We start from the raw sequence: 20,229 nt of genomic DNA, 5'->3' as shown, positions 1-20,229 counted from the left end.
AGGCTTTGCAGTTCAGGCCATGGGGGAAGGGGGCTCCCAGCTTGGATCTGCAGTTTTTAATTACAAATTTTATGCTATGCTCTGGGTCATTCCTCCCATTTCAGGTTGGTATATGATGAGTGAACAGTCATGTTTGTTCCCCCACAGTTATTCCAGATTATTTTCTAGTTGTTCCTGGTTGTTCATTAGTTGTTCCACAGGGACAAACTAGTATACACTCCTCGCTATGCTGCCATCTTCTTGCATCTCCCCACAATTAATTTTTTTTCCCAATTTTTAGAACATTTTCATTACTCCAGAAAAGAAAGACAACAAAGAAAACTCAGTTCCTCCCCTACCCCTAACCAGCCCCCCTCCATTATTGACTCATAGTATTGGTATAGTACATTTGTGACTGTTGATGAAAGAATGTTAAAATACTGTTAACTGTAGTACATAGTTTTCAATAGGTATATTTTTTCCCCATATATCCCTCTATTATTACGTTTGTTCTAGTTCATGAAAGAGATTTTTAATATTTGTTCAGTTAATCACAGACATTGTCTACCACAAGACTCACTGTTTTATACATTTCCATCTTTTAACCTCCAGCTTTTTTTCTGGTGACATATGTGACTCTAAGCTTCCCTTCTCCACCACATTCATGCACCATTCAGCACTGTTAGTTATTCTCACAATAATGTGCTACTGTCACCTCTTTCTATTTCCAAACTCTTAGGTTCAACCCAGTTGAACATTCTGCTCATAATAAGCAACTGCTCCCAATTCTTTAGCCTCGTTGTATATCCTGTTAACTTATATTTCATGTCTGTGTGTTTACAAATCATAATTAGTTCATATCAGTGAGACCATGCAATACTTGTCTTTATGCGTCTGATTTATTTCCATTACTGTTAGAGAAAGTGCTTTGTATAATTTCAGTCTTTTAAAATATATGAAGACCTGTTTTGTGACCCAAAGGTGGTCTATCATAAAAAATGATCCTTGAGAACTTGAGAAGAATGTATATCCTGCTGTTCTGTACATGTCTGTTAGATCTAGTTCATTTATCAAATTATTCAGGTTATCTGTTTCCTTATTGATCCTCTGTCCAGATGTTTTATCTATTGATGTTAGTGGTTTATTGAAGTCACCAGCTATTATTATGATTGTTATTTCTTCTTTGTGGATTGCACCTTTTATTAATATATAATGTCCTTCTTTGTATACAGTTTGAGTGGAATATCTTTTTTCAACTTTAAACCTACTTATGCTTTGAATTTAATGTGAGTCTCTTGTAAATAGCATATGGTTCGGTTATGCTTTTTTATCCATTCTGCCAGTCTTGGCCTTTTGACTGGAGAGTTTAATCCATTTACATTTAAAGTCACAACCATAATGTAGTACTTTCTTCTGCCATTTTGCTGTTTCATCTTTGTCAGTCTTAAACCCTTTTGACTCTTAATTCTTCTGTTAATATGTGCTTCCATATTTATTTGGTTGTTTTTTGTACTGTACCAGTTTGAGTCCTTTCTCATTTATTTCTGAGTATACTTTTCATATGTTTTCTCTGTGGTTACCATGGAGTTAAAATTTAATATCCTAAATATTTAACAATCATAGTTGATCTGATACTAATTTATCCTCAATAGCATATGCATACACTGTTCCTATACTCTTCTATCCCCCACCTTATTTTTTTTACTTGTTACAAATTACTTCTTTGTACATTGTGCATATAATACCATATAGTTATCATTACTTTTTATGAATTTGAATTTTAGCACCTATGAGAAATAAGAGTTGGAGGTAACGTAACCAAAAAAAAAAAAAAAGTACAGTGATACTGGAATTTAGACTTACCCATTTGTTTAGTTTCATCAGAGGTCTTTTTTTTTTCTTTTTGCTGCTTTTATTCACTATCTAGTGTCTTTTCCCTTTGGTCTGAAGAACTTCCTTCAGCATTGTTTGTAGGGTACGTCTAGTTATAATGAACTCTCTCAGCTTTTATTCATCTGGGAATGTCTTTATCTCCCTCATTTTTGAAAGAAAGTCTTTGCCAGATACGATAATCTTTTTTGGCAATTATTTTCTGTCAGTACTTTAAGTATTTCCTATCACTGCCTTCTTGTTTTCATGGTTTCTGGTGAGAAATCAGCACCAAATCTTATTGGCATTCCTTTGTATGTAACTTGGTTTTCTCTTGCATCTTTAAGAACTCTTTCCTTGTCCTTGGTATTGGAGAATTTGAGTACTATGTGTCTGGGCATAGTCCTCTTTGAATTAATTCTCTTTGGGTTTTGTTGAATGTGTATATTCATGTCTTTCATTAAATTTGGAAAGTTTTATGCCATTATTCCTTTGGATATTCCTTCTGCCCCTTTCTTCTTTTCAAATGGGACACCCATAATGTGTACACTTGATTGTGTTCCACAGGTCTTGGAAGTTCTGTTCTTTCCTTTTTTTCTTTTTTCTTTTTTTTTGATTTTTTAATGCAATTTTTTTGAGATATCACACAACATACAGTCATTCAAAGTGTACAATCAGTTGTTAACAGCATTGTCATATAGTTGTGCATTTATCACCACAATCATAGTTTGAACATTTTCATTATCCAAAAAATAAAATAAAGATTAAAATAAAAAAGAACATCCCAAACATCCCATTCCCTTCCTTTCCTCCATTGTTCATTTACTTTTTTTTTTTTTTCAATTTATTTTTGACAAGACTGCAAAGTCCACTCAATTGGGAAAGAATAATCTCTTCAAGACATGGTACTAGGATAACTGGATATCCATATGCCCCCCCAAAAAAAGGCCCCTTCTCTCACACCATACACAAAAATTAACTCAAAATGGATCAAAGACCTAAATATAAGAACCAGGACTATAGAATAAGCAAACTCATAGAATCAGAATCTAGAATACAGGTTACCAGGGGCTAGGTTGGAGGTAGGGAATGGAGAGTTAATACTTAAATTGTACAAAGCTTCTCTTTGGGTCTATTGTAAAATTTTGATAATAGGTGGTGGTGATGGTAACACAAAATTGCAAATGTAATTAATAGTACTGAATTGTATATGTAAAAGGGGGGAATTTTAGGCCATATATGTTATTTGAATAAAAATTAAAAGAAATCTAGGATCACGTTAACCACAGGGCAATAAAATTACAGTTTAACAACAAAAAAATAAGGATGGTTTAAAATTTTTTGTTCATGGAAATAAGGAAGGTGGGGCACTGCACTTTTAATCTGGTTAAGGAGAAATCAGTTAAAATGGAAATTACAAACCATTGCAAAATGAAAAGCAATAAGAGCTCTACATATCAAAACCAGTGGGGTGTAGCCAAACTAATACTCAGAGGAAAATGCGTGGCCTTAAATGCGTTTATTAGAAATCAAAATTGAAAACAAGGAAACCAAGCTTTCAAGAATCTAGGTGAAAGCACACAAAATAAGCTCAAATAAAAGTAAAAGGAAGTAATTAATAAAGTCAGAATCAGTGAAAGAAAATACAAAAAGTAGAGTTGAACGATACACAAAAAACTGCTTCTTTGCAATGACCGACAAATGGGACAAATGTTGTTTCTGATTAAAAGGGGAGACATAAATAATGATGGGAATAAGCTTCAGTTCCACATTAGATTTTTTAACAAATAAATTTTCAAAACAGAAACATAATTATTTGGTAGGAAATCTTGAATTACCAAAATTGTGTAAGAAAAGGTATAGGACTAGTATGGACCAACAGTCATAGAAGAAAGTGGAAGGGTAGTCAAAGATCTGCCTTTAAAATTTGTTGCAGGCGGCCTCTAAAATGGCCCATAATAGCACCTACTGGTATTCACACCCTTGTGTAATCTCCTCTCTTAGAGAGTGGCTGGGCTAGCAACTCGCTTCTTCTAGCCAACAGACTGCAGCAAAAGTGATGGGATATTACTTTCAAGGTTAGGTTACAAAACAGACAGTCACTCTTGTTTTGCTACATGACTCTCTCCCTTAGTGAAACCAGTTGCCAAGTTGTGAGCTGCCCTGGAGAGAGTTCCATGTGTCAAGGAACTGAGGGGGCCTCTGGCTAACAGCCCATGAAGAACTGAGGTCTTGAGTCACACAACCCACAGAAAATGCATCTTGCCAACAGCCACATGAGTGAGGTTGGAAATGTATCCTCCCCCTAGATAGCCCTAAGATGATTGAAATCCCAGCCAACACTTTGATTGCAGCCTGTGAGAGATCCATGCTTAGTTTCTTGATCTACAGAAATTATGAGTAATAAATGTTATTTTAAACCATTAAGTTTTGGGGGTAATTTGTTACACAGCAATATATAACTAATACAAAAATAGGTCCCAGGCCCAGATGATTTTCTAGATTATGTAAACACTTCCTGAGCATAGAAAAAGATGAATGGCTATTCACCTCGCTTTTGGAAGTTGGCCAAACCCTGATACCAAAGGTGGACAAGAACAGGATATATATAGAAGATGATAAGCGAATCACTTTATAAACACCAAAGAAAAAGTCATAAACATTTAACAAGTGAAATCTAACAACATGGTAATTGAATACTGAATTTTAACCATGTAGAATTTACTTCCAAGAAAGCAATACTTTAAAAAATATATATTTAGTACTTATTATGTACTAGGCTCTGTCATAGGTGCTTTACATATATTTAGTGATTTAACCTGCATAATAACCTAATGAGGTAGCACCTATTATTTAAACCCAATTATATATTTGATGAGACTGAAGGGGAGAAGTTACACAAGTCCCAGCTTTACCCTGATGATAAAACAAGATAAAAACATTACACGAAAGGAAAACTACAAAAGAACATCTCTTATGAATATAGATGCTGAAATTCTCAACAAGATATTAGTAAATCAAATCCAACAATGTATTACTGAACCTTTCTCCATCTCTCTCCTTTCTTTGTTTCTCTGTTGGTAGGGCTCCTTTAGTATCTGAAGTAGAGAAGGTCTTTTGTTAGCAAAATCTCTCAGCATTTGTTTGTCTGTGAAAAATTTAAGCTCTCCCTCAAATCTGAAGGACAGCTTTGCTGGATAAAGAATTCTTGGTTGGCAGTTTTTCTCTCTCAGAATTTTAAATATGTCATGCCACTGCCTTCTCGCCTCCTTGGTGGCCACTGAGTAGTCACTATTTAGTCTTAAGTTGTTTCCTTTGTATGTGGTGAATTACTTTTCTCTTGCTGCTTTCAGAACTTGCTCCTTCTCTTCAGTATTTGACATTCCGATCAGAATATGTCTTGGAGTGGGTTTATTTGGATTTATTCTATTTGGAGTTCGCTGGGCATTTATGCTTTGTGTATTTATATTGTGTAGAAGGTTGGGGAAGTTTTCCCCAACAATTTCTTTGAATACTCTTTTTAGACCTTTACCCTTCTCTTTCCCTTCTGGGACACCAATGAATTTTAGATTTGGATGTTTTATTTTATCTATCATATCCCTGGGGTCCATTTTGATTTTTTCAATTTTTTTCTCCATTTTTTCTTTTGTTCTTTCATTTTCCGTTTTGTCCTCCTCCAGGTCACTGATTCGTTGTTCACCTTCCTCTATTCTTGTACTGTGGGTAACCAGAGTCTTTTTAATTTGGTCAACAGTTTCTTTTATTTCCATAAGATCATCTTTTTTTTTATTTGCTCTTGCAATTTCTTCTTTATGCTCTTCTAGGGTCTTCATGTCCTTTATATCCTGTGCCATGCTCTTCTTCATGTCCTTTATATCCTGTGCCATACTCTCATTGTTTGTCTTTAGTTCTTTGATAAATTGCTCCAAGTACTGTGTCTCCTCTGATATTTTGATTTGGATGTTTGGGTTTGGATTCTCCATAGCGTCTGGTTTTATCATGTGCTTTAAAATTCTCTGTTGTTTTTGGCCTCTTTGCATTTGCTTAACTTGTCAGGGTTCTTTTAAGATATGTAAGCTAATTCAAAGACTAATCTCTGATTTGTCAGATCTACAGCTTGGTGGCGCACACTTTCTCTAACTAACCAGCAGATGGCATCCGCAAGCCACCTATTCCCTTCAAGCCAGTTCTCCCCAACTTTGTCTTTGTGGTGTGTGGCGGTCTGATTCTTGTGGGGCTCCAATTGGTGCATCCAGTTGGGATGTGTTGTTGGTGCTGTCCACCCTGAATGTGGGGCATGTGTCTGAGTGGATAGGGAGGGAGGGCAGCTTTAATAATCAAACCTCCCAGCTGTTCCTGGAGATTTAAGGCTGTTGCAAGAGTCTAAACCTTCAGTTCAGTCTTGCCACAGATTGTCTCTGCCACTGACCCACAAGTCCTTGGTATTGGCGTATGATCCCTGGGATTTCTGAGTGGATCCCTCTTCCAAGCTGTGCCCTCCCAGGGCCTCTGCTGAGGGAAGGCTGCGCTACGTCACAGGTGAGCGCCACCCCCCAAGGGAAGTTCTGGGCTGCCGGCCGTGTAGGGGCATTCCCAGTCTGCTGTAAGGATGCCTGTATGGGGCGTGTTAATTTCCCCCATTTCGCACAGCTCCGCCTTCCTAGCTCTGGGACAGTTAGCTGTGGGTACGCGAAAGGCTATTGTCCACGCCTGATGTTGTGGCATGTATGTGTTGCTGGAAACACTTCCTGTCACACTGGGTTTTTTGGCGTGGCTCTGGGCTGTGGTGCCAGTGCCAGGCAGGAGCATTCCCAGGAGCATAACCACGCTGGGAAGATGGCTGTAAGGGGCGTGGTTATTTTCCCCTTTTGGCTCTCCCCTGCCTTCCTTGCTCCGAGACAGTTAGCAGCAGGTGCGCGAAAGGCTATCATTCACGCTGGATATTGAGGCATTAGTACAGGCCATTCCTGCCACGCTTCACTGTGTGGTTCTTGCTGCCGTATCTGCAGCCGCTTTTAGGTTTTTTTAAAAAAGAACTAGTCCGACTCCAAACGCCAACCCATGGTTTCCCCACACTGCAGCGTGGCTGCTGGATATTCAGCAGGCTCACTCACTCGTTTCAGAACGTAGACTCCCAGTTTCACCAAGTGCACAGTCCCTGTGGATTTAGCAGACCTTGTCTAGCTGGTGCATCGCTGGAACTAGTGTTCTGGGTCACTTTCTGGCTTTTATCTAGTATTTTTCATGGAGGTTTTTTTTGCTCTGTCTCTCCTAGCTGCCATCTTCTGGAACTGTTCTTTCTTTTTAATTTTTTAATATCTACTCCTCATCTTGAATCATTTTAGTTGTGTTGCCTTTGAGATTACTGAATCCTTTCTTCTGCCTCCTCCAATCTGCTGTTCTAGGGAATTTTTCATTTCAGTTATTGTGATCTTCGACTTCAGTATTTCTCTGAAGAGGTTCCCATATTGCTCATTCATTGTTTTCCTCACATCCTTTAGTTCTCTCTCTCTCTGTTTTCCTTGATCTCCTTCAGCATATTGAGAATCACTTTTTTAAAGCCTCCATCTGGTAATTCCAGAGTCTAATCCACCTCATTGATGGTTTCTGGATTTTAATCTTGTTCGTTGAATGAGACAGTCATTTACTTTTTGTTGTTTTGCATTGTAATCTTTTGTTACACATTTTAACATTTTAATATTCCATAGTATTAACTCAGATTTTTTCTCTGAGCTGTCTATTCCTTAATTTTGTATCCAGCTAGTGATAACACAGAGATGTATTTGGATGCCAGGAGCTAATTCAAATAAACCAAAGAAAAAACACTTTTCACTGTCTTTGCACATTGGCTCTGGTTTGGCGGCGGTCTCCTTCAGAGCATAGTCCTCCTATCAAGAAGATCAGCCTGAGGCAAATGAACATGTAGAGTCCTCTCTGTTTTTTTTCTTGGCTTGTGTGGAGTTGCAGCCATGGAGCCTGCTTTCTTTTCCTGGGCTTGTGCTTGCTAGAGGCCTTAGGAATTTCCTTTTAGAATTTACAGGAGTTTGAGTGAATGCCTCTTCTTCTTCCTTTGAAGTAGACCTCCTCCTCTGAGGGCTTTCTTGAGTGACTTAATGTAGGTAGTACTTTGCCCCAACTCACTTCAACTTAATTGTTTCTCATATTGTCCCAGCTGTCTGCAAGGTGCTTCTCTGCCCTCAGGACAAACTCTGGGAGGGATAGCCTGAGAATATTCCCCAGCTCAGTCTTTAGGCTTTCACCTGATAGATTTGCACTGATAAACATGAACCCCAGTATGTGCTCAGGGGCCACTCTGCTCCCTTTGGAACAGGGTAGAGACCCACAATGGGAGTGCAAGCTGGCTTCACCCCACATTGTAGAGGGTGGGAGTGCAACGGCACCAGGAGCTCCTTCTATGGCTTTTGAGGCTGTGTTCTCTTGATTTACCACTTGCCCAGTTATTGCAGCCCTTTAACAGTTTTGAGAAAGATTACGGTCTTTAAGATTTTTTTATTGCATTTGCCCGAGGGGCATTGAAACAATGGTGTGGTAGTTTGAAGCTGCATGTACACCAGAAAAATGTGTACTTAAATGTAATCCATTCCTGTGGCTGTGAATCCATTGTAAGTAGGACTTCTTGATGAGGTTACATGTTGAAGGTGTGACCCATCTCAGTCAGGATGGTTCTTAATCCTATTACTGGAGTCCTTTGTAAGACAATGAAATTCAGAGAGAGAAAGCCATAGGAAGCAAGAAGCTGAACACTGACAGAACACAGAAGAGGAGGGAGAGATCAGAAGAAGAGAAGGGAGAGACCAGGAGATGCTGTCATGTGCTTTGCCATGTGACATAGGTGCCAGGGATCACCTTCATCCAGCCTCAGAATGCCACACAGTCTTGGGGGAGAAAGCATCTGTTCTGGTTTGCTAAAGCTGCCGTTATGCAAGATATCAGAAATGGATTAACTTTTATAAAGGGGATTTATTTGGTTACACATTTACGGTTCTAAGGCCCTAAAAGTATCTAAACTAAGGCGTCAATGAGGATACCTTCACTGAAGAAAGGCCGATGGCATCCAAAATACCTCTGTCTGCTGGGAAGGCACATGGCTGGCATCTGCTGGTCCTTTGCTCCAGGTTTCTGGTTTCAAAATGGCTTTCTCCAAAATGTCTCTAGGCTTCTGTCTCTCTTAGCTTCTCTCTCTCAGCTCCTGTGCATCCTTGCTTGCTTTCCCAGGGAATTTTTCTTTAAGTGTCTTGGGGTCCCCTCTTAGCTTCTCCGGGGCAGACTCTGGACCTTGTCTCTTAGCTTAGCATCTCCAAACGTCTTTCTTTCTGCGTTTCCAAGAGTCTGGGTCTGTTGGCCCCTGAGCTCTCTGAAGGACTCCAGTAAGCTAGTCAAGACCCACCCTGAATGGGTGGGGTCACATCTCCATGGAAATAATCTAATCCAAGTTCTCACCTACAGTTGGGTGTGACGCATCTCTATGGAAACAACCTAATCAAAATGTCCCACCCATAATAAGTCTGCTCCCACAAGATTGCATTAAAGAACATAGTTTTTCCTGGGCTATGTAACAGTTTTCAACTGGCACAGCATTGCCTTAATTTGGACTTGCTTTGCAATCTTAAACCATGAATGAATAAATTCCCATTGTTTAGGCTGAACCATTTCATTGTATTTGTCTGAGCAGCCTGGGAAAGTAAAATAAATGGCCACTCTCAAAGTAAGCCCCCAGTGATATGAAGTAGCTAATCAGAGGTAGAAATCTGGGATTAAGCCACAGATCTCTGGAGTTTAGAAGACTAGGTCTTTGTGGCCCACCCTGGCATCAACAAGCTGCTCTAGTAGCCCAGGCTCCAGTTCTCACTACTGCTATGCTATAAAGTTTGGAGATAGCTGCTGCAGAGATGGTGAAACTCACCATTATCACAAGTTTCCAGCCTCTTTCTACTGCTCCTCCCTAGACTTCAGAGTTTCAAAGTAGTTGATTTAGACAGTTTCTGCCAGTTCAATATTTGTTTTGATGGTACAGCTGATTTCTGAAGCTTTCTACTCTGTCAGCTTCCTACTGCACTAGCTTGATGGTTATTGTGAGGATATTTTGTGGATTTAAATTATTAGTAAGTTGATTGCATCTGTGGCTGATTACACGTCCAAGCAAATAAAGAGATTGGTTCAACAATGTGGGAAGTCTCAGGCAATCAGTTGAAGGCCTTAACAGGAGAACTGATGATTTCAGCAGTCAGAGGAAGAATTTCCATCTCTACTTGAGCCAGCCAGTTTCTTCTGGGGAATTCATTGATAGTCTTCATTGGAGTTCCCAGCTTGTGGCATTCCCTACAGAATTCAGACTTGCCCTTTGCTACAGTCATGTGAGCCAATTCCTATTATATGTATGAATGTATAATATGTATATATACATATGTATCTACATGTATATATGTGTGTGTGTATGCATGTGTATATATATGGTTGATTCTGTTTCCCTGGAGAATCCTGATTTATACAAACCTTTCTGCTTTAGTTGGCCACACCTTAACTAAAAATAACCTCATCAGAAGATCCTATATACAATGGGTTCACACCCACAGGAATCTGTTAAGAACATGTTTTTCTGTGGTGCACAATTCAGTCCCCAATAGTTACTTCTTTATGCCTCAATTGTCTAGTGCTCTTTCCTTTCAGTCTGAAAAACTCCCTTTAGCATTTCTTATGAGACAAGTCTAATGGTGAAGAACTCCCTCAGATTTTACCTGATATGTGTTAATCTCTCTTGATTTTGAAATACGTTTTCACCAGATGTAAAATTCTTGATTCACAGTTGTTTTCTTTCTGCGTTTTAAATATGTCATCCTACTGTCGTCTTGCCTCCATGGTTTCTGACGAGAAGTCAGCACACAATCCTTTGTACATAATACATTGCTTTTCTCTTGAATCTTTCAGAACTCACTCCTTGTCCTCATTGGAATTTGACAGTTTGACTACTCTGTGTCTGGACATGATTCTCTTCGAGTTTAACATGTTTGGGGTTCATTCAGCTTCTTGAATGTACATATTCATGTCATTTGTTTATTTGAGAAGTTTTCTGCCATTATTTCTTTGAATATTCCTTCTACTTCTTTTTCTTCTCTGGGGGCTTCCATAAGCATATATTGGCACGTTTGATGTTGTCCCACATGTCTCTTAGGCTCTGTTCACTTTTTTTCCATTATTTTTTCTTTCTGCTTCTCAGTCTGACTCATTTCAGTTGCTTTGTATTTAAGTTCACTGATTCTTTCTTCTGTCATCTCCAATCTGCATTTAAACCCTTTAGGGAATGTTTCATTGCGGTTATTTTAGTCTTCAGCACCAATATTTCTGTTTGGTTCATTTTTCAAATTTTTCTTTATTCAAATTCTCTTATTATTCATTTATATTTTTCCTCACATCAGTGAGTTCTTTTTCCATGTTTTCTTTTAATTCCTTGAGCATATTGGGGGTCATCTTTTTATAGTCTTCATCTAATATTTCTCTGGTGGCTTGGAGTTGCGTACCTCAGAAAACATGTTCTTAAACTTAATCCTTTCCAGTGGGTATGAACCCTTTGTAAATGGTTATCTTTTGATGAGGTTATTTCAGTTAAGGTATGGTCCAACTGAATCAGGATGGGGCTTAATCCTACTACTGAAGGCCTTTCAGTGAAGGCCACAGAAGGAGAGAGAGAACTAGAGGAGTGGCCAAGAAGCTAAAATTCAGTGGAACCCAGAAGAGAAAGGAGAAGCCAGGAAAGGCTGCCATGTGCATTGACTTTTGACAGAAAAGCCAAGGACTAGGGATCACCAGCAGCCAGCCCCACAACATTACAATCTTCTGGATGGAAGCATTGACTTGATGTTGCCTTAATTTTGGATTTTACCTAGCCTCAAAATCATGAGCCAATAAATTCCCATAGTTTAAGCCAACCCATTTGTATTAGTTAGGATTCTCTAGGTAAACAGTACCAACAGGAGATATCTGTAAGTATGAGATTTTGTAAAAGTGTCTTATGCAACTGTGGGGATGCATGAGTCCAAATTCTGTAGGGCAGGCCGTGAGCTGACAACTCTGATGAAGGTCTTCAATGAACTCCCCAGGAGAGGCTGGCTGACTGAAGCAGAAATGTACGTTCTCTCTTCTCCCTTAAAAGTCTTCAGCTGTTTGGATTAAATGCAACTGATTGTATTCTCTCATTGGGGAAGACACTGCCTTATTTGATTATAGATGTAATCAGCCACAGATGCAGTCAATTGACTGATTGAATAAACGGGGCCTTCTGGTTTATTAACCAGTCACGAAATGTCCTTGCAGCAAAAGTTAGGCCAGTGCTTGCCTGACCAGACAGCTGGGCACCATCACCCAGCCAAGATGACACATGAACCCAACCATTATAGCATTGCATGATATATATGCTTTAGCAGTTAGGAAATGAAAACAATATGCAAAATCTCTTATTCTTCTTTGAAGGTTTCTGGATTTTTATCTTGTGCCTTTGGATGGGGTATCATTTTCATTTTCTATGATTGTTTTATAATATTTTGTTGTACAGTGTACATTTTAATAGTTTAATGTGCTAACATTGGGATTTAGTCTCTGAGCTGTTTCTTAAGTTTGTATCCAGCTAGTGATATGACTTTTTTTTTTTAGTGCAGAAGCTAACAAAAACAAACAAATTGATGCAAAAAGCACCTCTCTCAGTCTTGAAAATTGGCTCTCTGTTGGCTGGTGTTCTCCTTCAGAGTTTAGCCCTCCTAGCAAGACAGTCAACCCAAGGTGAAAATGTAGTGTTTGTTGGGCACTCTGTCTTTTCCAGGCCTGTGTCATATCCTGGGATTGTGCTTGCTCCTGGTCTTAACAATTCTATTTGTGGGAATTATAATGACCCATCTATTCCTGTGAAATAGACTCTTTCCCCGCCCTGGGTGCCCTATTGTGTGATTTAAAGCAGGTAATCCTTTGTCCCAGGCCATTTTGATTTATTGTTTCTTAGACTGCTTTAGCTGTTAGCAAACTGTTTCTGTCTGCAGGTCAGGTTGTGGGAGGGTGATTCAGAGATAATTCCTGGTTCATTCTTTCAGGCTGCCACCCCATTGACTGGCAAAGACATGCAAGCACCGAAGTATGTGCATGGGGGTTTCCTGCTCCCCTGAAATAGTGCCATGGACCCACAATGAGTGCACAGGCTGGCTCCATACCATGCCAAAAGTAGTGTTCAGCAAGTGTGCCCAAGCTTCTCCTACTGGCTTTAAAGCTATATTTTGTTGATTTGGCACTTGCCCAGTTACTGCAACCCTTTAACTGTTTTTGTGGAACTTTGAGGAAGATGACTCTGCTATTTTTGCTAGTTTTTAAAAGATTCTGTGGGGAAATGGCAACCTGAAGCATTTTATGTGGCCATCATGGTTGACCATAAAGCCTCAGAGTATACCTTTTTAATATTTGAAAATTTCTCTTCTGTATGTATTACTTATTAAATTTAAAAACTAACATAAAAATAAAAGATTTTAAAGACTTTTTATTCTCTTCACAGTGATCCTGAGAGAGACGATGGGAAAGGGCTGCAAGGTTGTGGTTTGTGGATTGTTATCTGTGGGCAAAACTGCAATTTTGGAGCAGCTTCTTTATGGGAATCATACTATTGGTAAGAATATTTTTCTCTAGTTTCTCTCTGTAGCTTCTCTGAACTGCTGGGGATGTTTTCTTGGTCTTGCTAAACCTAAAGATGGGTGATGGTACACAAAGTGGCATGTAATCCAGAGGGAACATAAGGTTCATAGAAATTAACAGAGATTGATAGAGAAAAAAATAGGGGAGGGGAAAAAATCATGCTGTTATTGAAATTCAAGAGCACTTACTGTAAGTAATAGCAAGTAAGAAAAAGAGATGGCTGACTATATCTGTATTCCTTTGCATATATGTGGTTTCCTGTGTATTTAAATAATCAATAATTGTCTAGAAGTCATGGAATAACTGACTTAAGAATACACCAAATGATTTTGAATTCTCATTTCAAAGATTGATTATAGAGTGTTGTATATATATTAAAAATGGAAGAAACAGCTGTTTGCTGCAGTATGACCTAATTTTGTAAACTGGATTATCTCATTCATTTATTTGATCATTGAGTCAAATAATTATTAAATACTTACTGTTCTAGTTTGCTAATGCTGCTGTTAACCAAAATACCAGAAATGGATTGGCTTTTATAAAGGGGGTTTATTTGGTTACAAATTTACAGTCCTAAGGCCATAAAAATGTCAAACTAAGGCATCAACAAGAGGATACCTTCACTGAAGAAAGGACGATGACATCTGGAACACCTCTGTCAGCTGGGAAGGCACATGGTTGGTGTATCTGTTCCTTTGATCCTGGGTTGTGTTTCAAAATGGCTTTCTCCAAAATGTCTCTGGGCTTGTCTCTCATAGCTTCTTCAATTCCTGTGCATCTAACTGTCTGAGGTTCCTCTCTTAGTTTCTCCGTAGCAAACTCTGTGCTAGCATCTCTTAGCTTAGTGTCTCCAAAAGTCCTTCTGTCCGCATCTCCAAGCATCAGCTTTCAATGGCCATCTCCAGAAGTCTCTCTCAGCTACTCTTATAGGACTCCAGTGATTTAATTAAGACCCACCCTGAATGGGTGGGGTCCACATCTCCATGGAAATAATTCAATCAAACATTTCCACCCTAATCAACAGACTAATCAGTCTGCCCCCACAAGATTGCATTAAATATGACTTTTCTGGGGGACATAGTATATCCAAAATGGCACACTTGCTATATGATACAGGCTGCAGTTCGGCCTTATGGGGATACAAAGGTGAAGGGGTCAGCATCTTACTTTTAAGAAGTGATGGTTTGGTAAGGAAGACAGACATTATAGGTTAGAATGAAATGAGGTTTACATTAGTAAGATAGGTAAAAAGTCATAGGTCTACAAAACATTCATCTCAGGCAAGTAGCTTGGTGTGCATTTCTGTCTTACTTTTATTAGTCGTTTTGATGAGTTCTGCTTCTCTTTCACCTTCCCAAAATATTATTTAACCTTTTGGTTAAATCTTTATTTAGTGTTTATTTTTATGCTTATGCCAGCAATTCTCAAAGTTTTTGGTTTCAGAATCCCTTTACCTTCTTAAAACATGGGGGACCTCAAATAGCTCTTGTTATGTTGGCTGTGACTTTTGTTATTTACTGTATTAGGAATTGAAACAGAAAAAATTTTTAATGCCTATTATTTTATTTTTAAATAACAGTAATAAAATTATACAACACAACATATCTTTATTAAAAATAATTATATTTCCAAAATAATAAAATTTGAAAGACTATCATTGTTTTACATTTTTGAAAAATCTTTTTAATGTCTGCCTTAATAAATTGCTGCTGGGGTATCATATCTGCCTGCTTATATATTCAGTCCATTGTGATTTGTTGTTTTGGTTGAAATATATGAAAGAAAGCTGGCTTCACACAGATACGTAGTTAGAAGAGGTAGAAGATGTATTTTAATAGCCTTTCAGTATAATTGCGGATATTCTTTGGTATTTCACTAAATCTCAACAAGTAATGGTTACCTAAAGTTTGCAAAATGTGGAATCTGAAACAATATCGGTTAACTAGCACAATTTTTTAACATCATATATTGGTCACTTGGAATATATTGATTTACTAAAATAAAGTTTTTCCAAATCACGTTTGTTAACATCACCATTCTTGCTGTGGGTTTTTCATAAATGGTCTTTATCGTGTTGAGAAAGGTCTCTTCTATTCCTAGTTTTATGAGTGTTTTATTATGAAAGGATGTTGGATTTTGTCAAATGCCTTTTCTGTGTAAATTGAGATCATTGTGTGACTTTTCTTCATTCTATTAATGTGGTGTATTAAATTGATTGATTTTCTTATGTTTTACCATCCTTGCATTTCTGGAATAAATCCTACTTTGTCATGGTGTATAATCCTTTAAATATATTGCTAGATTTTGTTTGCCAGTATTTATTATTATTTCTTTTATTTTTTATTTTTTTATTTTTTTGAGGATTTTTGGATTATTGGTGGTTTGGAGCTGTATGTACCCCCAGAAAAACATGTTCTGGAACTTAATCCATTCCTGTGGCTGTGAATCCATTGTAAGTAGGACTTCTTGATGAGATTACATGTTGAAGGTGTGACCCATCTCAGTCAGGATGGACCTTAATCCTTTTACTGGAGTCCTTTATAAGTGGAATGAAATTCAGACAGAGAGAGAGTAAAGCTACAGGGAACAGACAGAAGCTGAAATTCAACAGAACCTGGAAGAGAATGGAGAGGCCAGGAGAGACCAGCATGTACCTTGTGACAGAGGAGCCAAGGACCAAGGTTTACCAGTCCCAGAATGCTAGTCTTTAGGGAGAAAGCATCACTTTTATGATGCCTTGATTTGAACTTTCTTTTAGCCTCAAAATAGTGAATTAATAAATTCCCATTGTTTAAGCTGACCCGTTGCATGGTATTTGCTTGAGCAGCCAAGGAAACTAAAACAGCATCTCTGTTCATAAGGGATATTAGTCTGTAATTATCTTTTCTTGTGCTGTTTTTATCTGGCTTTGGTATCAGGGTAATTGTTGGCCTTATAGAATGAGTTAGGAAGTAAGCCCTCCTTTTATTTCTTGGAAGAGTTTAAGCAGGATTGGCGTTAAGTCTTCCTTTAATGTTTGTTTGAATTCAGCAGTGAAACCATTCAGTCCTAGACTTCTCTTTGTTGGGAGGTTTTTAATTACTGGCTCAATCTCTATTTGTTATGGGTCTTTTGAGATTTTCTGTATTTTTCTGTGCATCAGATTAGGTAATTTATATGTGTCTAGGAATATGTCCATTTCATCTATGTTTTCTAATTTGTTGGCATATAATTGTTTATTGTACCCTCTTATAATCCTTTCTTTTTCTGTAAATTCAGTAGTTTGCTAATGCTGCTGGAATGCAAAACACCAGAAATGGATTGGCTTTTATAAAAGTGGGTTTATTTGGTTACACAGTTACAGTCTTAAGGCCATAAAGTGTCCAAGGTAACACATCAGCAATTGGGTACCTTCACTGGAGGATGGCCAATGGTGTCCGGAAAACCTCTGTTAGCTGGGAAGGCACGTGGCCAGCGTCTGCTCCAAAGTTCTGGTTTCAAACTCTGACTTTCTCTCAGGAGGTTCCTGTCTAGGCTGCAGTTCCTCAAAAATGTCACTCTAAGTTGCACTTGGGATATTTGTTCTCTCTCAGCTTCTCTGGAGCAAGAGTCTGCTTTCAACGGCTGTCTTCAAATTGTCTCTCATCTGCAGCTCCTGTGCTTTCTTCAAAGTGTCCCTCTTGGCTGTAGCAGCTTGCTCCTTCTGTCTGATCTTATGTAGTGCTCCAGTAATTTAATTCAGACCCACCCAATGGGTGGGCCAACACCTCCATGGAAATTATCCAATCATAGTCATCACCCACAGTTGGGTGGGGTGCATCTCCGTGGAAACACTCAAAGAATTACAGTCTAACACTGATAGGTCCACCCACACAAGATTATATCAAAGTTAATGGCGTTTGGGGGGACATAATACATTCAGACTGGCACATGCCCCTACTTTCTTTCCTTCCCGATTTTAATTATTTGTGCCCTCTTTCTCTTTGTTTGTCACTCTGGCTAAAGGTTTGTTGATTTAATGATCTTTTAAAAAAACCAATCTTTTCTTCTCTGTATTGTTTTTCTAATCTCTATTTCATTTATCTCTGCTCTTATCTTTACTGTTTCCTTTCTCCTACTAACTTTGGGTTTAGTTTGCCCTTCTTATTCTAATCTCTTTAGGTGTGAAGTTAGGTATGTTATTGATTTGTGATCTTTCTTTTTAAATATAGACATTTAGAGTTATAAATAGCCCTCTGAACACTGTCTTCAGGAAAGGACAAATACTAGAGCAGAGATAAAATAGAAAATAAAAAATAATAGAGAATTTTTAAAAAGTTGGTTCTTTGAAAAGATCAGAATTTGACATGGCTTTAGCTAACATGGCTTTAGCTAGACTGATGAAGGAAAAAAGAGGACACAAATTAACTAAAATCAGAAATGAAAACAGAGACATTACTACCAACCCCATTGGAGAAAAGTAGTATAAGAGGATACTCTGAACACTGTACCCCAACAAACTAGATAACCTTGATGAAATAGATGAACTCCTTGAAACACAAAAACTACACTGACTCAAAAGAAGAAGTAGATGTCAACAAATGAATTGCTAGTAAAGAGATTGAGTCAGTAATAAATAAAACTCTCAAAGAAAAATCCAGGACCAAATGTCTTCACATGGTAATTTTACCAAACATTCCAAGAAGGATTAACACCAAATTATGCTCAAACTCTTCCAATAAATTGAAGAGGAGAGAACATTCGCAAATTCATTCTCAAGGCCAACATCACCCTCATACCAAAGCTGGATAGATATCACAAGAACAGAAAATTACAGTACAATATCTCTTATGAATATAGTTGCCAAATTCCTCAACAAAATACTGGCAAAGAGAATCCAACAGCACACTAAAGCAATTATACACCGTGATCAAGTGGGATTTATCTCAGGTATTCAACAGCACATTAGAATAATAATATATCATAATCAAATGAGATTTATCCCAGGTTCAACATTAGAAAATTAATTAATTTAATATTCCACATTAACAAAATGAAGGAAAAAAAATTCCACATGATTATCTCAATTGATACAGAAGAGGAAACTGACAGAATCTATCATTGCTTCTTGATGAAAACACTTAGGACACTAGGAATAGAATGAAACATCCTCAACATGATTAGGAACATATAGGAAAAACCCACAGCTAACCTCATCTCATAGGTGACAGACTGCAAGCTTTCCCTCTAAGATCAGGAACAAGACAAGGATACCCACCATCACCAGCCTTAGGCTTTCAATGCTATTTATATCCTTAGGTGTAAGGTGAGTCTCTTATACACAGCACTTAGGTGAATCATATTTTTTTTTAATCCATTCTGCCAATCTGTGTCTTTTCATTGGGAAGTTTAATCCATTAACATTCAGTGTTATTACTGTAAAGCCAGTACTTACTTCAACCATTTTATCCTTTGGTTCATATGCCATATCTTATTTTGTCTCTTTTTTTACCCTCTTAGTTACCCTTACTGATAATCTTCATTTCTACACTCTCGTCCAAGCCTCTTTCTCCTGTCTTTTCTTTTCAGCCTGCAGAACTCCCTTTACTATTTCTTGTAGGGGAGGTCTCTTATTAATGAATTCTCAGCTTCTTTTTATCTGTGACTATTTTAAAGTCTCCCTCGTTTTTTTTTTAATGCAGTTTTATTGAGATATCTCCACACACCATACAGTCCATCCAAAGTATACAGTCAACTATCAACTTCTGCTTATTTGTGAATATCCTAAACTCTTCCTCATTTTTGAAGGACAGTTTTGCTGGGTAAAGAATTCTTGGATGGTAGTTTTTCTCATAAATATCTTACGTTTAAGATATATCATACCACTGTCTTCTCATCTCCATGGTTTCTAATGAGAAATCGGAACTTAGTCTTATTGAACGTCTTTGTATATGATGGATTGTGTTCCAGTTTGTTAATGCTGCCATTATGCAAAATACCAGAAATGATTGGCTTTTATAAAGGGGATTTATTAAGTTATAAATTTACAGTTCTAAGGCCATAAAAGTGTCCAAACTAAGGCATCAACAAGGGGATACTTTCACTGAAGAACAGCTGATAGTGTCCGGAACACCTCTGTTAGCCTGGAAGGCATATGGCTTGCCTCTGATGATCCTTTGCTCCCAGGTTGTGTGTCACAATGGCTTTCTCCAAAATGTCTCTCTCAGCTGCTCTGAGCTCCTTCTGTCTGTGAGCCCTCTTAGAGGACTCTAGTGATTTAATTAAGACCCACCCTAAATGAGTGGAGTCCATGTCTCCATGGAAATAATTTAATCAAAGGTCTCACCCACAGTTGATTGAGTCACATCTCCATGGAAACGTTCAATCAAAAGATTAATGTCTGCCCTCACAAGATTGCATTAAAGGACATGGCTTTTGGGGGACGTAATATATCCAAACTGGCACTGATTGTTTTTCTCTTGCTGCATTCAGAATTTTCTCTTTATCTTTGGCAGTTGACAGTCTGATTAGTATGTGTCTTGGAGTAGGTGTATTCGGATTTATTTTGTTTGGAATATGTTGTGCTTCTTGGATTTGTTTATGTGTTTACATATATATGTAAATTTCAAAGTATGGTTTTATTAATGCACTTTAGGACAAGTGCCATTCATATGCCACATTTTTTTGGAAGAAATACTGCTAATTATAAATAATCACAGGAAAATTTTCATTAGACAA

At 37.9% G+C, this 20,229-nt stretch overlaps 1 protein-coding gene across 5 annotated transcripts in view; it reads left to right on the top strand.

Moving 5' to 3' along the window:
- NKIRAS1 (NFKB inhibitor interacting Ras like 1) overlaps positions 1-20,229 on the top strand; it is an 86,545-nt gene that overhangs the window by 6,456 nt on the left and 59,860 nt on the right. For 3 of the 5 annotated variants that reach the window (XM_037845765.1, XM_037845757.1, XM_037845747.1), the window contains exon 2: positions 13,397-13,507. In XM_037845765.1, the coding sequence (XP_037701693.1) occupies positions 13,414-13,507 (94 nt within the window). In that variant the 5' untranslated portion in view covers positions 13,397-13,413. Of the gene's footprint in view, positions 1-12,513; positions 12,640-13,396; positions 13,508-20,229 lie in introns of all 5 variants that reach the window. The other 2 variants (XM_037845739.1, XM_037845735.1) reach the window with 2 other exon arrangements.

Source organism: Choloepus didactylus, chromosome 1, assembly GCF_015220235.1.
Source record: "Choloepus didactylus isolate mChoDid1 chromosome 1, mChoDid1.pri, whole genome shotgun sequence".
NCBI classification, from domain to species: Eukaryota; Metazoa; Chordata; class Mammalia; order Pilosa; family Megalonychidae; genus Choloepus; species Choloepus didactylus.
Note: the sequence above shows the minus strand (reverse complement) of the source record. Positions and strands in the feature narration are given on the sequence as shown.